The sequence below is a fragment of the Symsagittifera roscoffensis genome, chromosome 6 (genome assembly GCF_963678635.1).
Source record: "Symsagittifera roscoffensis chromosome 6, txSymRosc1.1, whole genome shotgun sequence".
Classification (NCBI taxonomy): Eukaryota; Metazoa; Xenacoelomorpha; order Acoela; family Convolutidae; genus Symsagittifera; species Symsagittifera roscoffensis.
Window position 1 is genome coordinate 50,916,514 of NC_087067.1, and position 18,108 is coordinate 50,934,621.

Consider the following 18,108-nt stretch of genomic DNA (forward strand, 5'->3'; position numbering starts at 1 on the left):
ATGGACGGACGACAGAATGACTGTAGGGCTAGAATGATAGATGAATGACTGGCTGACTGGATGGATGGAAATCAGGATGGATCGCTGAATGGTCAGATCAACAAATGGCAAGACAAACCGATGATTTTTGGATGAATGGACAAACGGCTGGCTAGATAGATAGATGACTGGTTTGATGGATCAATCAATGGCTAGATGGATGGTAATTTGATGGATGGCCGGTTGGGTGGATGCATGGGAGTATATAGATGGGCTAGAGCAATCGATGGGTGCATGGATGGCTGGTTGAATGGATAGATGGCTCGTTAGATGATTATTGGTTGGTTGGATCGTTAGTTTGACAGTTGGCTAGATAGATTGCCAGATGAATGGATGGCCAGTTGAATGAATGTATGGCGAAATCGTTGGATTGATGACAGTTAAAACAGATAAATGAATGGATGGATGGATGCTTCGACAACTAGGTTGATGGATGGCTGAATGGATGGATGGCTAGATGAAGAGATTGTTTGATGAATGGAAGGGCTGATGGATCGATGGTTGGGTGGATCGATAGCCTAATGCATGCATGGATGATTGAATGGATAGATGGCTATGTGGCTAGATAAATGAATTTCTGGTTGAATGGGTCGCTAGATGAACGGATGGATGACCCGATGGATAGATGCATCGCTCGAGGGAAGAATGGCTTGATGGATGGATGGCTGAACGGATGGTTGCGCGGCTTTTTGTGCAGACGGATGGATTGATTGATGATAAATTGAATGTGCAAATTTATGAAATGGAAGAATGGTTGGATTGATGGATGGCTAGATGAATGCATGGTTGCGCTGACGTATAAAGAATTTATATAGAAGGAAAAATAGCTAGATGGATGGGGGCTTCTTAAAAAGATTGATGTCACAACTGGACTTCAGCAAACCCTGCAAATAACTCAACATCCTCCCGCCATAGGGTCAAGAATTTAACAAAGTCTAAAAAAATTTAAAAATTTAATCAATTATACCTATGTAGGTCATATCTGCTACTGCTGAGAGCACCGTGACATCGCCCTTTCAATTTTTGATGTTTTTTTAAATTGAAATTTTGATGTCGGCGCTGATGTCAATTATGAAAGCCACAAATGAAACTCCTGAGGTTATTTTGATATCCCCCACCGTTTTATGGCACTCTGCATGGAGTGGAGCCTTTCAAACTTTCTGAAGTATTGTTGAATCAAAATTTTTGGAAATGTTTGAAAAATCATTAAAATGGCATATCTTGGAAACTGTAATATTTTGACCAGTCGTGGGAGTCAAGAATTGAAATCCTTAAACTACCTTGACATCCCTTAAGTATAGCTTTGATAATTTCAAACAAAACTGTGATGTTTAAGAAATATAATCCAAGTTTTTTAAAAAAAAACTCATAAATTACATCACAACTCAGAAACTGAAAAATTTAGGTAATCTTACTTGGAGGCATATTTTGCAAGTCTTGGGACAACATTGACAGCAGTCCACTTTAGGTTGCTTGTTTCAAACTTGTTGAAAAAAATGCTGCAGCGAAACACGCCCGTTACATAATTTATAGAATGGATTAATCCAACCTACACACTCTACTTTACTGCGCTGCCCTCCTTCTCCCCTAACATGCTTGCATTACAGATACAGCCTTACGTTTGGTATTTTTCATGGGCCTAGTATTCATATACTGAAAACTCGACGCAGAGGCTAAGTGGACCTTGGCGACACTTGCGGTACAATACAGTCATAAAAAAGCATAAATCGAAAAAAAAAACGAAAAACGTAAAAAAAACTAAGTGAACCAAAAACATTCGTATACCTCAAGGCAGGACACCTAGGGTGGTTTTTAAGAAAATTAAGATGATTGTTTGATACGGTAGTTTATCAGAAAATTCGAAGTTTCTGAAAAACGGTCGAAGTTCAAAAACCTGACAGTCCAAGAGACGTAATTTTTTTCTGCTGTAAAAGCAAGTTGAGGCCTGTAAAGTAGAAGAGTTTCCCGAAATCGAGTTTCTCGATTGAAAATTTAACCTAAGAATTTGCACGGTAATTATCGAGAAGAGTAAAAAAAAATCCAAAAAAGGCCAAAGTTCCAAATTTATCATTTGTTTGAAGGCTATAACTTTTTTCTTTAGAAAATTGGCGTAATAAACTATAAAAATACGTTTCCAAAAACTTTTGTATCGATTGAACCTATGATTTCATGTTAGTGATCGAGAAAAGTCAAAAAGTTTTCAGAAACTGTCAAAAAATCAATATTTTTCTCTTCCGAGGGTCAAACTTTTTTTTGTCAATAACAAATGACGCGTAGTCACGTATACAAAAAACCTTTTAACAACCCTTTCGCTGGATTGAACCCAAAGACTCAGGTATGGGAAGGTATTGTTTGGTACATTTCGAAAGATTTCGAAAAAAAAGCTCAGAAAATTGACTTTTCCGAGGAGGATAATTTCTTGTAAGAAAAATTTCAAGTGGCCGCTAAAATCGTGGAGTTTTCCAACACAGTTATCTCATTTGAACCCAAAACATTGGATTTGGGTGGTTAGTTCTCGAAAAAAAATCAACAGATTCAAAAACGGTCGAAAAAAAAAACAAAAACTTGACTATTCCGAGTGCCATAATTTTATGTCTAAAAAAGTTTGGGCCAGGCCCCTTATGAAAGAGAGCTTTTCAAATCCCTTCAGCTTAGAAAAAAAGAAGGTTCGTGAAGTTACACTATGCTGATCACTCGTGCAAATTTAGTTTAAATAGACTTACCAGTTAGGTTGGAAAAAAAGAAGGTTCATACTAACAGACTACGCTCGAAGCTCGCCAGTGTACATAATCGATCCTTAAATCCGAAAAAAGGAAAACGGTCCTCGAGTAGCCCACGGCTTAAAGCTACCGCTCTTCGCGACAACTACTGCCTCTCAATTTCATTTCGAGTCCTACCCTCTGCTGGCAAGCTCGCAACACGTGAAACTATGGTGGGTAATTCTGTTATATAAAATGGCTGCAATCTATCCATTAGTAGATACGTTTTTTTATTAAACCTTCGCCGCAAAAAGCGTTCCATTTAATGCTTTTCGAAGAGTTAAAACAAAAGCTGGACAGCTGTCAATTTATTCTAATGAAAGAACGGATATAAGTTATTGTTAAAGCGTTTTCAAAACCAAAATTTCACCTTTCTTCGCTTACCTTTTTCCTCAGAAACGGGCTCAGATTTTTAAAGGGCTCAGAAACTGCCTCCGATTGATAAAGGTCTCAGAAACGGACTTCAAATTCGAGGTGAAATGAATCTTCGGTTCGCGATATTCAAGTACTTTTCGCGAACCGAAGATTCAGTTCACCTCGACTTTGAAATCAGTTTCTGAGCCCTTTATCAAAACCTTTGAGTTTTAAACGATTGTTGGAATATGGTTGTTCCTCCTCAGTCAACGAGGTCGAGTTAATGTCTCGAAACTCCAACCTTGCGATTGAGAGGTAGAGGCTGAGACTGTAACTTTATCGAATCTGCTCATTTCATTATTTTACTATGAAGCAACATAACCTTTGAAAAATAAACCATTCGCTTTAAAATCAGTGAGGCACAGAAAACGGTTCGATCCACTTTCGAAAACAGCTCGCCAGGAAAAGTGTAGCAATCGAAACTCTAATTTTATAAAATTACTAGCCACTGTGTTGTTTCGACTAATTATTTAAAACGCATTTTAAATTGTTCTATCAAATGCTCAAGCTGAGAAAGAATTGCAGATAAATTAAAATCTATTCAATTGCCTTTTTAATATGTACATAATTCTGCCAAAGTATCAAATCAAAACAGATATTACAAAGCTTGTTCATGATAGCAGTCAATCTATCTACATCGCTTCCATAAATCATCATCTCCATCCTCATAATTCCGATTATCAGTTCAAAGAAAGAGGTCGACCTCCACCAGTGAAAGAGTTCGTGGAACTTGTTAACTATTCCCACCCCAATTCCAAAAGAAGGCGGGGGGTTCGTTATAAGGTACAAAATTCATGTATGCTAAAGCGTTTAGTTAGTTCTTTACATATCTGGCATATTTTTCTAGGTACAGTAGGGGGTGCAGAAAAAAGTCAACAAGCAGAGGTCGTCATACAAGGCTCAATTTATGAATCCAAAAAGTCCTTTTGCTTCAGGGTTGGAGTTCCAATTAACCAGTTCAATTGCCGGTAGGAAAGTAGAACTGTTTGGTGAGTTGGCTGCGTTGTGAGGGCACCATCTTGTAGTTGCCACTCGAACTGGAGAACTTCTCCTGCACCAGTCTGTTCACTTCAGTCATCATAGACACTAGGTCATACTTGAACGCACACTTCTGGAACACGTGCACTATCGCCTAGAACACACAAGAGCCGGTTCAGAACTTTCAACTAAGAATGCATAATCTGCTGCAAATACAAGCTTATTAAGCTCCTACAAGCTCGAATGCTTTCTTTTTCAAAAAAAAAAACTTTTTTTATCAGGAAAATAGATCAATCAGGTAAATGTTGTACAGTGCCAATGACCGTGTACTTTTGTACAGTGATAGTGTAGCTAAATAGAGTATAGTGACAGTGTACTTTCTTTTACAAATAAATATAAATGAGCAATAATTTATTCTTGACGTTTCTTTCATAAAACCCGGATCGAGAGTTTTTTATTCCGCTGGTAAATCTAAAAAAAAATCATCCACTCTCGAATATAAAGTCATTTATCACTTTGTTCACAATCAAGCAAAACATTTCACCACTTGTATAATTTTATAATTATAGTCAGTTGCTTCGACAAAGATTAATTGGTAGTAGTGATCGACATGTTTCAAAATAACAACACATCAAAAACCTAAATTTCCCACATGTTGAGCTCTTGTAAAACTTGATCACTGGCTGATGATTCATAGCTTATAACCAAGTTAACACCACCACCTACAAACAGGCTGCCGAAGACAATGTTAACGTGGATCTTATTTTCTATATTTTAATGTTTTGCAGCTTTCCATTTCTTATAAGACTATTGATCTACGGTGGAAAAGAAGAACATAAGAACTGTTCACCTGTTTACGGCGAGCCACTGTTCTGTCCCTAGTTAAGAATTACATGCATTTCTAATTTTAACCTAAACTATTTTTTTAGTCCCCGGTCCTGCCTTATTCGGGACCAAACCCTGCATTGTCTTGAGCTGCTTACAATCCCCAATGGTTCCCGATCGAAACTGTACGGACTTGCCTGAATGAACCAGGAGCCATTGGCACTGTTCCTCCAGCTGACGTATCCGGGCACAGTGGCATAGGCCACGAAGATGTCACTCTGGCTGGCGATCACATCTCCTCTCGTGATGGCGTCTGGCTCGTCATAGTTGTGCGACAGGAGATCTTGGTACAGTTGCTCCTCGTCCTCCTCACTCAAGTTATCTAACATTCAGTTAAATAACAATGTAACACAGAGAAACATTCATCTCAATGACAAGTTCAGAACATCTTAAGCTTAATGATAACACACAGGCGAAATGGAGCTTCGCAACACAAAGATAGCATTGTAAATTTGAAGACAGACAATGAGACGCAGGCAGCTAAAGGTCGAAGAACTTTTTTCAAATTCGATAAAAAATACTTCATAAATTTGTCGCGAATGATCTTCATTTTGAGGGAAAAAATGACAAAAAGCAATCACCACCGTTAAATAAAGCGATGCATAGAAAAAGTTGGGCTATAAATTTTACGCCCCATTCTTTGAGACGCAATATATTTTTGAATTTTAAACTTTTAAGACTTAGAGACTTTTTCCTAAAAAAAACAAATCAGCAAGACCTATATAAGAGTCTTTACTACGTTCATTACTCTTAAAAAACAAGCAGACAAACGATAGTCTGAATATTAAAATTTTCCAAATTAAATACTTCAACACATGAAAAAAAGTCCGGTCGGGACTCGAACCCAGACTTATGTTCCAGACACGCGCTTTATCTCTGGACTAAATTGGAAGGGACCTGAAATGTGTCCAGGTTCCATAAAATAGCAAATTATACATACACAAATACATGAGGGGAAATACAACAGGTCCGGTACTGATTCAAACCCGAGCGGCCTGTAAAAAGAGTTGTTATCGGGAAAAAACTAGTTCCCAATTACAAGCCATTTGCTCTCGCGAGTAAAATAACAGAACTAATAAAACGAAAACTGAATTTTTGATGAAAGTAGTAAAATTCTGAAGTAAGCAGTTATCCTAAACTGGCAATGATTCTGCTGGCAGATATCAGTTCTATACAAACTATCATATCCAAACAGCCTGTGTAAAAATCCGAGTTCAATTATTATGTCAGATAATCGATATTTAAAATTATACAACACATCATGATCTAGTTATGAACTCATGTATTTAGAACTGATGTGCGGCGAAATTAATTAACTAACCGGGCACTTCTAAGGCTCCACGTGGAGCATCTCCGGCCGAGTCAGTGGCATCGCCACCGTACAAATCGGCCCCCTTGTCCATTCTTTCTCCCCTACACGCCTGCAGGAAAAACAACTTGGGCTTTCCGTTCAGATTCGGACACTCATCCCCGTGGAACAATTTCAGCATCCATTCAACTCCTAACAGGTTGGTAGAATTGGAGTCAGTCGCGTATAGATATCCGTCTTTGCCGTGACTCATAATCACCACAACACAACTACTGTACTTCTGGTGGTCTTGTTGAAGAGCAAACCGCTCCAGGACATCTTTCATTTGACCCAGTCTCAGATTTCGAGTATGTTCTTCCTCGAAAATTTCAAAATTGAAAGCTCGAAGCAAGAGCCTCATGTTATGATGATCAACATCTGAGCCCTTTCGTTTCATCATGTGTGCGAAGTCAACATTATTTATAATTAAGGCCAGTCCCGTTTTCTTAGTCGGGTCTACTGGGTAGCGTCCCAGCTCCTGACTTGAAGTTGATACTTTTGGTTTCGGTATGCCAGACGGAAGGGCGTCAACAGAATCGCTGATTTCTATCTTCTCGATCCGCTTCAGTAAGTCGTCTGATAAACCCGAACTTTGTGGACTACTCCTGTCTGTTGACTGTGCTTGTGTCTGAAATATCGAAAGCACTCTTTATTTTTTCAATGAGGAGAACACTTATTTTTATATAAAATTAAGATGAGTAAACTAGTTTATTTTCAAGATATAAATTTTATTTATATCTCTGAGCCTTTCAATAATGGTAATATGAGTAAAAAACTATGTATTTATGATACCAGCGCGTAATTAAGAGAGGCAGAACGACCCTTCTTATCTCAGATTTCGATATTTTCGCTGCTCGAAGGACCCCACCTTTGGAATTATTTTACATCCAGTTTTGCTTGAATGATGTTAGTTTATTATTTAGTTAGTACGATGGGACTGAATTGGAGAACGAGCCATAGAAATCAGTTAAAAATAGCTAAAGTATTGCACACATCGCAGAAGAATTAGACTACAAATTCAATCTGGAAATTCAGTCTGAAATTACCAGCCTGCAAATAATAATCTGACAGCAGGCTAATATTCAGACCAGTTCAGTTTTTCTCGACACTGAAGACAACTTTTCTGGATATTTTAGAACTCCGAATCACCACTAACAGAGCTTCAATATCAAAACACACTTGGTCCCGAACGAGCTTTTATTGAGGTAGTCAAAATCGGGAAGAATAAAAAACACCTCTCAGTTACTTCGTAACCCTTCAGGGGTTGGTCCAAACAAAAAATCCACCAAGCAAAAAAAAAATCTGAGAAAAGAAAACGGCTTACAGCATGAACAAGCGTTATCAATTCGTAGTTGATTTTTCTTCAAGTTTTGGAAAACAGTTTTCATGTGATGTTTTCCACAAAAAAATCACAGGAACACTTTAGAAGTATCTAAGTCCCCCTCAAAATCTCAAAGTATTTAGAAAAAAATTGCTCATTAAACAATTCAAATTGAGGCCACTAAGCCGATATAATGAAAAGACAATTTTCACATCCAATCAAGAGAAACAACAAAAGAAAAAAACGATATACTGAAATCAAAATAATATACACACTTAAAGCTAGAAAAACGCTTTTTTCACTTTTCTGCTGAGCTAAAAATCTAAACTTACTTGAAACTAAATCCTAGCGACATGTTATTGTTATTGTTTTTAGTAACTGCAAAAGGAGGGGTCATCCTACTCGTGTTTCATTGTCGTCTCGTCCGTCAAACAGTAACTGTCGCTTTGCCAGTGTTCGCTGAGAGCGGGAGGGTCCGCTTCTGACATTAACCAGCAAAACCCATTCTACAAGCAGTGTTTGGTACGGAAAACTGAGCAATACTACCGAGCTGGTTTTTTTAATAAGTGCGGAGAACCCGTTATGTTATCAATGAGCCATTTTGCATCCGCAACCTGAGAATTGGCACGGTAATTTTCGAGTAGAGAAAAAAAGTTCAAAAAGTGATCACAGTTTCAAAACACTCCGTGTTTAAACACCATCACGTTTTTCTAAAAGAAAACAAGGTAGCAACTTATAAAAACAGGCATCCAACAAACAGTTTTGCTGATTAAACCTATGATATCAAATTAAACCTATGATATCGAGAAAAGTCCAAATAACGGTCAAATCAGAAAGTTGACATTTCCGAGAATCATAACTTTTTCATTTTACAAAAATGGACGTAGCCGCTCATGCAGAAGCGAATCACCCAATTTGTTATTTCGATTGAACCCGAAAACCCAGGTTTGCATAGAAGTTCTCGATAAAAGTCAAAACGTTACAAAAAACGGGCAGCAAGTCAAAATTTTGACTTTTCCGAGGGGCTTTGTTTTTGATATAAAAAAAATGAGTGTAGTCGTGAATGCAAAGGCACAAACGACAAACTTTTCGTTGGATTGAACCTAAAACCTCAGATTAACAAATCGACTTTTCCGAGGATGATAACTTTTGATGTATTAAATTGTGGTTGGAAGCCATGCAAAGAGCTTCCCAATACACGTTATCTCCATTGAGGTTTTGGAGGTTAGTTTCCGAGAAATTTTAGAGATTCAAAAAACGGTCAAAAAATGAAAAAAAAATTGACTATTCCGAGGGCCATAATTATATGTGAAAAAAAGTTTGGACGTAGCTGCTTATGGAGGAGAGCTTTTAAAATGCGTTTTTTTCATTGAAACCAAAATCTCAGATTTCGTACTGATAGAAACACGAAAAAAATCACAAAAGTCAAATATTCCCTTCACACAGACTTTTTCGAAGGCTGTAGACAAAGGGGTAAAGCAAAACGAGACCAGAAGAGTATGCAGGCACACAAGAATTTAGGCGGTCTTTCTATGGCTACACCTTTTTTGAAACGGTAGAAGGGTTTTTAAGGAAAACATTTTTTTTTTGCAAACAGTGATGAAGTTTCCAAAGAACTTTGTCTCAGAGCCCGAAGCACGGGAGCCCGTATTTATGGCATAGCCAAGGTGCATTAAGCAAATGTACCCATCCGTCCAATCCTTTCTCTTCCCGGTAGCTGCTATTCGAATCTTACTGACTGGTTAGCCACCTGGTTAGATCTCTATGGGACACCGATTGAAAGCTCGTCAAGTGGAATCAGCGACGCGCTTTCTTCCGTAACACTAGACCCAGGAGACGTTCTTATTTGCCTAGATCTTGCCAGCCTTTATACAAACGTGCCTGTCGGAGAGTCCATTGTTTTGGCAGGCGATATTGTTCACACCAGTGAAGATCCACTACCTCACCTGTCGAGCATGAAGACTATATTACGTTGCTGGAATTGAATCTACGTAATAATTTTTTCCAGTGTGCGGAGCATTAGTACGTTCAACGTGAAGGACTGGTGAGGTTGTACCTCGCCGACTGCTCATACTATTGACAGTTCATCGCAACTAGCTCAAGTTTTCGCATGAGAGATGTATGATAATTTCATAAGTGTTCAAAGATCAAAGATCTCAAATCGACTACCTTTTTGAGAGAGTCAATAAGCTGCATCGAATTTTACTTTAGAAAGGGAGAACAATTGCAATATCCCTTTTAAGGACATGATGATGATGATACAGAAAGAAACCAATTTCAGCACAATTTGGTACAGGAAATCAACAGATACCGGCCTTTCACTGTCGTTTCATCCGTGTACGCCTACTCATTGTTTCCGCTCCTGTACTTAGAATTAAATACACATCAAATGAATTCAATTAACGAATTCACACACATAATTCGTTAATGCGGAATTCATTAAGACCTACAGACAACAAGTGAATGTGCAATACATGCAGACAATATTGACAGTGCCTAACCACAGAGGCGAAGCTGCGTTACGCAGACACTTGCCAGAACACGACCAAAAAGCAACTCTATCAAGTGAAATAAGGAAAGTAGAAATAAGCATCGAATTAGCTAACTCTTGGCAACGCGTAGGATTCGAATCTGTGACACTGCAACTTTGAATCTTACGCACTAGAGACTCAGCTACGGATGCTTAAAAACGCCAAAAACTAGCCCTTAATACGCCAAAAACTAGCCTTAATACGCCAAAAACTAGCCAAAGACACATATTTGCATGTAATAAATTGGTAAGCATAAAGCCAAATTATACATAAATTATGCATTTCCGAAAAAATTGCGACACATTGAGTTGGAAAATTTCTGAAATTGAGCGTTTTATCATTGTACTGCTGTTTAAAACAATTAATTTTTTCGGTTCATTTGAAAAATAAAAATCCATCAACTTTTAGCCAAATTGTTGTTATAAACTTTTCAAATAGATGTGATATGTTTGCTGTTTGTCGAGCGCCCTTTGAGGGATTTTAGAGAGAGGTCTGTCAAGTATGTCTCTGGTCTGGTGGAAGGAGTTCCTGGCCTGAGGACTCTGGTGGTGCGCCGCTAGACCTTCTGAGCTCGGGTGAGATTGTTCCTTAACAGCGAGTTCTATAGAATTTATATATTTTTTGTAAATTAAATTTGTAATAATATTTTCTTCATCCATAAAATTCCCATCCTGTTATTATGGGTTAGTCCAGTCCCCATGTGTCCAGTCAATTTCATTTTTAACCATACGACACGCCGTCAAGATGAGGAAAAACAACAAGAAATGTACAAGCACAATATTTAAAACCTTGAGGACTTTTAAATTGAATTAGATGTGATTGTTGTTGTTCCGACTTTCGATACGAAAGTAACGGAATATTTGTGCTCGGGGTGGGTTTTTTTTCCTCAGACAAATTTCGACTTTTTAACTAGCCATTTTTCATTCGAAATCCATTTTTTGACGGAATCCATTTTTTATATCATTCAAAAGATATTGTTGTCCTGAACTTAAATTTGAAAAGATATTCCACCTGTGATCGGTTTTCGTAAACTTATGAGGGTTTAAAGATTGCCATTTTGGCCAATTTGGGACAAATAACGAGCGTTACATTTCGCGCTATTAACGTGTAAGCGGAGATTTATTCCGTCTTATAAATCGTTCCAAAATGGTTGAACGAAGCTTATTTGCCATAATTGATTTGTTAAAAGGAACGAAATCTATCTTTTTGTACTTTATATAGCGTTTGGGGGGATGATTTTCATTAAAAAATTTCAAAATTTAAGTAAAAAAAGTTTTCATTTTATCTTGTTGCATATAATTTTTTTTATGTTATTACTGCTGCTCCATAAACCTTAAAAGACAGTCGGAACATTCAGGGCTTCGCCCTGATACGAGCAGTCTTGTTCTAATTGGTATCATATCAATTGCGTAAATCTAACTCTAAGCGACTGTAAGAAGATCCAATGATTTCGATGTCATATGTGTGTTAATGTAAATCTGTCAATAATGCTTCAATTGGTTATGAGTTAGTGCGAGATAATTATGCAAATAGAGCCATTTCTAATGTCAGAGTGCTTATGAGAGTAACTATGGACTCGAGCGTTCCCTTGGCAGCTAATCTTTGGGATAAAATGTATGTTATCTTCTACATTGTAGAAAACGTTTCTCATTGCTTGGTTTTTCCGACGTCTTTCTCGAGCAACCCAAAAAAATGGTCGTAAGCAAACGACAGCTATGAGCTGCATAAACAAAAAATTAAGAGCCAATATTGTTTCACTGCCTCAACCCCTTTCTCGAGGACCAAGCCCGCCCCAGACACATTTCGAGCAGAGAAAAAAGCATAACAGCAGCCAGCTCGAGGAAGGAATTATAAAGGGAGGAATAAGACTGGCCGCTTCAGATGACAAGATTCCAACTTTTTGACTCCTACGTAATAAAAATTGGTACCTAAACACCCAAAAAAGTTCTGATATAAATGCCTCAAACCCGGAAAAAGTCGATAGCTTTTTCGTAAATGGGTTCGAGGTGTACAAAGCAGTTACGTCTTTTCCAGATGGTCCGGGAGCCGTTCCGGACAAAATTGTTCAAGTTTTTTCAGACCTTTTTAGTAAATCAAGAGGCAATGCGGGGCTCAACTTTTTGAAACCACTTACTAAGCTCGTTAACCTTATAGGTGAAGGTAAAGTACCCGAAAAGCAAAGACTTCTTTTTTGTAGCAAAACTTATCGCCCTCATAAAAACAGATTGATCCACAAGATCTTCAAAACCTTATTAGCAAGTCGAACGCAATGCGGGGTTAATTTAACTGAGATCGGGTTCTTTGCTCCTAAATATGATGGGGGAAGGGAAAGTACCCAAGCTGTCAAGAACTTTCGTTTTTGGAGCAAAAATTAACGATCTCAAAAAAATAGACGGAGGTTTGCGATCGATTGCCATCGGCAACACATTGACACAATGCCCCTAAATGTGCAGGAAGCAAGGCTTTTGCAGAGCGACAACATTTTTTTGGGAGTTTCAGATAAGATGTGGTACTAAACGAGAAGCTGAAATTGCCGCACATTACTTTAAAAATTTGATAGAGCGTGATGACAACCCGAAGTGCTCAGTTTTACTTAAATTAGATTTAACTAATGCATTTAAATCACTGAATAGAGAAACTACGCTGAATCACGTTTTTCGAACGCCCAGATTTGTACAAATATACTCATTGCGCCTACAGTAAAACGAGAGCTTCTGTATGGAAATTCCATCATTATGTCGGAGGACGGAATAGAAAAAGGTGATCCCGAGGCTCCACCTCTTTTTGATGAAAGAATACACACGCTGGTAAAAAAAAGCTTGAATCCAAAATAAACGTTTGTTATTTAGATGTGTGGCTAGCAAGATTTTGCTCCGAGAACTTAAAAGCACACTAAAATCAGAAAAAAAAACTATGGCTTAAGTCTGAACACTGAAAAATGTGAGCTATATTTTCTAGGACAGACCACAAGTACGCAGTTCAATGGATTTATAGGTCAATATCAAAAATAAGGTCAAAATAAAAACCAAATCCAAGGATGAATTTGAAATTTTGGGCTCCCCTAGAGGCGAATCTTGTCGCTAAGAACTGCTAAATGAAAAAACAGCAGAGCTGGAAAAGATTTCGGAGGTTATTGATAAGCTGGATGAACATTATGGTTTTCACCTCCTAAAAATTGCTTTAGCATGCCGAAACTCTTAAAAATTTGGCGTATTTCTTGCAAAGTGATTTTCTGGAAAAACACGATCGAATTTTAAGAAGTTCGTTATCTGAGGTTTCATAAGTAAGAAGTAGTGATAGCAGTTGTCCTGAATGAGTGACACGCAGTTCTCCCTGCAGCCAAAGGTGGTTTAGGTGTTTTTTCCGTTCGCCTACTACTTTTACCCGATTTTTTAGCCTCAGCAGTAGGAGCAAAAGCTACCTTAACTGAGACTTTTGGTTTGGAGCACGAGGATGGAACAATGATGCATTAGAACTTTGGTTTGATTCAGCGAAAAGTGGAGTAGCTCCGGAAAATGAAATCAAAAAAATTGGACGGAGCCCATTTTTGATAATAAAAGTTCTCAAATGAGTTTGAAACCAGAACCTACTGGTCTAAAAGGTTCAATGCTTACCAGGATAAGTTCGGATCGCTATGTTTGAATTTCATACCGTGTAAAAATCTAAGATTGAAATTGTCAAGTCAGCAGCTTGAAATTGCACACCGCCTAGGTTCACAAATTTGCGAAAAACAGATGCTTTTGCGGAAAAGATGTAACCAAAGATGGATGGCATGGCCTATCTTGTCGGAAATTGCAGGAAGATTCTCTAGAAAATTAAATTTGAATGCTCTTACAAAGCAAATTCTCGCCTTCAGTCACATTTCTAATGTTTTGGAGCCACGACACCTCCACAGGACAGATCAGAGGCGACCAGACGGTTTTGACGATCGGTCCATGGGCTGTTGATAGGCATTTCCTCTGGTATGTAAGGATAGTTGACTCCCTAGCCCCTAACAGAATAAGCACAAGCTTGGTTTGTAACCACGGAGCGGCCGAAAATCTGACAAACCTAGGGATTCAATAAATAATGGATATATTTTTCAACCAATAGCTTTTGAAGTTCAGGATGCGGTCGGCCTTAGCACTGAGATTTTTCTGAATAAGCTTCTTAAGAACTTGAGCAAGTGTACCGAGGAACCCGGGGCAGGTTACTTTTTAAGGCAGAGAATCTCCCTGACAATACAGGTTTCGAATAATTTTTTTATTTATAGAGCCAAGTGAACAAAAGCGCAACTTTATAAAGAATATGATAGACCGGTAGCCTCATATCAGGTCAGTCTTTTTGAGTCACTTTCGAGTCCGGTTTATTCTGTGCAGGTGTTAGTTTTCTCAATCTGGTTGGCTTCATAGCCAAGCATATGACTCTCTTTACTTCTATCAACATTATACTATTCTCTTCCAAACCTGAAAAGTTCCCAGATTTTGACTGGATAAGATGATAAAGGGACTTTTGACTGAAACCTTGATTACTACGATATTTTTTGACTTCTGACTTTATTTTCAATGAAAAAAAAACAAAATCAAATGTAAAAGCGTATATGAGATTATAATGCTACTGCAGCCAACCGATTCAAAAGTGCCACTAAAAGTAGCACTTCTATTTGCAACTTAAATTGGAAAAAAGAAGGTTCCTACTAATACACTCGATTCGCAAGAGTAAATAAGCATTTGGAAGATAATCAAAATCCTCCTTGTGTCTATGAGCCGCTGATTGAAAATCTTCCCAAACACCGTCCACTGGAACAGAAGAAGCATCTCCACTCGTCGTTATAGATTGACTACAGGGGCAAAATATCAGATGAACTAGCAAACGAATAGCTGCACAGTTTGCTAGTGCTATTTTCACAAAAACAAACTGAAGAACGCACTGACGCCGATGAAATTGCCTATTCAGGCTGATCAAAACAGTCGTGTTCTTTGTAAGCATGAGTGCTCGGGCTGTTGAGCCTGGTATGCTGGTCAAACTGCCCGACACCTTAAGACCCGAGTATCGGAACACCTGAGAGCGAGTGCGCCAGTGGGTTCCCACTTGAACAGCAGAGCAGAAATAGACAAACATTCGGTATCAACTCTTGAAAGTGTCATTACATCACCAAACCACGATATTAACTCTAGAGGCTCTTCACATTGCTTTTTATTAATTATTAGCCCCGGTCCTGCTCAGTGCAGGACCAACCGTGGGGAGAGAGACGTCATCCATTTTGCCGCAGCCGGTCCCACCTTGAGGAGACGGATAACTTGCGACCCCTCCAAACGTGACCGAAGTGGTTACTTTTTATGCCTATATTTTTTCATTCCTATGTTTTGTCGTTTCTTGGTCAAGTTTTTCTTGTTCTAGATAACCGATGATGGCAGTATTGCCGAAAACGATTTGAATTCAACATTGATCCGACTTGTTATCCTTTGTCTATGGCCTCTTGTTTTTCTCGCGTTCACTTTTAGCATGTCTCCGGTAATTCTTCGGGCGTATTCCCCATTCAAAATTTTGTAGACTTCTCTCATTCTTCCTATCTTCTTTCTGTATTCTTACCTTTTCTAACTTCTACAATCTCTCATGTGGAAGGGAGGCCAGAGAGGTCATTTGATCCAATGGATCTAATTGATCGTTAATGTTTCAAATTTTGGTCGAATGACGTGTTTAACACTGTTTATCATCTTTGAAAAATACATCACAGATAAAAACAAAAACAGAAAAACATTTTCAAAAAATTAAACTCTGCGGTCAGCAAATAGTCTTGTCGAGACTTTTCACGAACCTGTGCAAAACTGGGTAGTTTATCTAGAAGATGATCTGGAGCATTCGTTTCCACTAAAGCTTCACGAAAGCTGTCATACGCTGAATCACCCCTTGTCGCTAAAATTTTACAAAGCTCCGAATTCTGATCACTTCTCGTTGGTTTACTAAGAATACTTTCCACCAACTGATCGGTCAATTCACCTTTTGTTACGAGGTAATCGCAAATATCTCTCGTACTTTGTAAGTTTTTGCTTATATGATATCGCGCTTCGCGAAAAGCAGTACTTCGCTTACGTTCCATAAATATTCTGAAAAGATTTTTTCGACATAAAAATTTTTTTGATGACGTTGAAGTTGCGCAAAAATAACCGGACTGCTTTAGTGAGGGAGAGTTCTGATGACGCTTTAAGAGTTTTCTAGATTTGAAAAAAAAAACGAACTGGGCTCTTTTCGAGTTTCCCAAACCCCTCGTAAAATTGCTAAATTGAGCTGCACAAAATTTGTTCACACGGCATTGTGCATTCAAAATATGTTATCAAAAATTGTTCACCTGCTCAGGCTGACACTTTTTGATGCAGTTTATAAAATGAAAAGTATTTTTACTAAGACTTTGACGTTTTGATTTAAGAAAAATCAGAGAGGGGACTCGAAAAGAGCCACAAACTGAAACAAAAATAACCGGTTGCTGTTGTCATCAGAAAGTTCCAGCCACAAAAATACAAAAGTTTTTTTTCAAAAATTATCGTTTTTTAGCACTATCAAAAACGGTAATCAGAAGGTCAAAAGTATCATAGTAACCGAGGTTACAGTCAGGAGTCCCTTCATCACATATTCCAGTCAAAATTGTGACATTCGACCAGAATGTGCAAAATGCAATCTCTGCAGAATTCGAATTTTTAGCAGCGAGCCTTCCGAATTGGTGATTATTGAGAATTAAGAACGTTATTGGAACGATTGGCCAAACGGTGAGGGCTAGAATATTCTGGTATTTTAACATTTTAAAATGTCGAATTATGACGTCATATTTCTGAGAAACGTCAGAAACGGCCATTTTGGCTAAAACGAGAAAGAAGAACAGAACAACATTAGCTGCGCTAAAAACAATTACGAAATCGAGATTGGAAAACGACAACGAGTTACAGAGTAACAGAGAACACTCCGAGTTGCAACTATTGTGCCGCTACAATAGTTGCAAGGCCGTTGCGAACAACGGTGAAGGGTGAAGGACAGCCTTCCGGATTAAGAAGAAATCAGGATGAACGAGCTTGATCCAGCGGATTCATCAATCCGGAAGGGTAAAGGAACTGAAACTTTTATCCTGTTACATAAACTTTTAGCTTCCTGTCATGTCCTGACTTGAATTTAATTAACATCTAGATTCATTTTGATGAGGATGAGAAGCTAGGAGTTGGGGGAAGGGGTTGATCCATCTTCGATGGAGATGATGATTTTTATCTACTGAACAAAAACAATAATGATTCAAATAGTAGTAGCCCTGTTTTTAGGAGTGACCTCGTGGTCTGGGGATACTGAGACCCAGCCATGAGCTCACTATTTCTGCATGTAATCTAGTTAATTTGAGTGTTTTGTGTAACATTCGCCCAAATACTACACAGCGACGGAGCGTAGGAAAAGTACCTATTAACGACTGGCAGGCGTCAGTTACCTTAATCCTACTCGCTTTTCACCTTCACCGTCTCGACCTTGCCAGTTGATTTTCTGGTCTGTCTAGGGCAAAGTAAAAAGTTACCATTTTTAGGCCATCAGTCAAACGACTTTTGATCAGCTTTCGTTTACATGCGAACACAACCACAAAGCTGAGTCTCGGATCCTCAGACTACGTGATTGTCATTAAAAACACGGCTCGAACAACCTATTTTAACATGTTTTTGTGTGACAGTTCTATATTAAATCCATTGGAGATGGATTGACCCTTTCCTCTTTCTAGCTACTCATATTCTGAAATATCAAACAATAACGGTGTTAATTAAGAGATCTATGACATTCCAGTAGCTATAAAGTTAGTTTTTACAGTCCCTTCACATAGAACAGTCT

The 18,108-nt window shown here is 38.3% G+C and overlaps 1 protein-coding gene across 1 annotated transcript; it reads right to left on the reverse strand.

Annotated features, from left to right (window-relative positions):
- Nucleotides 1-3,738: 3,738 nt before the first annotated feature.
- Nucleotides 3,739-16,357, reverse strand: LOC134847951 (caspase-3-like). Its single transcript, XM_063865253.1, has 4 exons — nucleotides 16,073-16,357; nucleotides 6,397-7,051; nucleotides 5,213-5,397; nucleotides 3,739-4,344 (listed from the first exon to the last, which is right to left on the reverse strand). The coding sequence occupies exons 1-4, from the start codon at nucleotides 16,352-16,354 to the stop codon at nucleotides 4,171-4,173; spliced, it is 1,296 nt and encodes a 431-aa protein (XP_063721323.1). The 5' UTR covers nucleotides 16,355-16,357; the 3' UTR covers nucleotides 3,739-4,170.
- Between the last annotated feature and the right edge of the window lie 1,751 nt (nucleotides 16,358-18,108).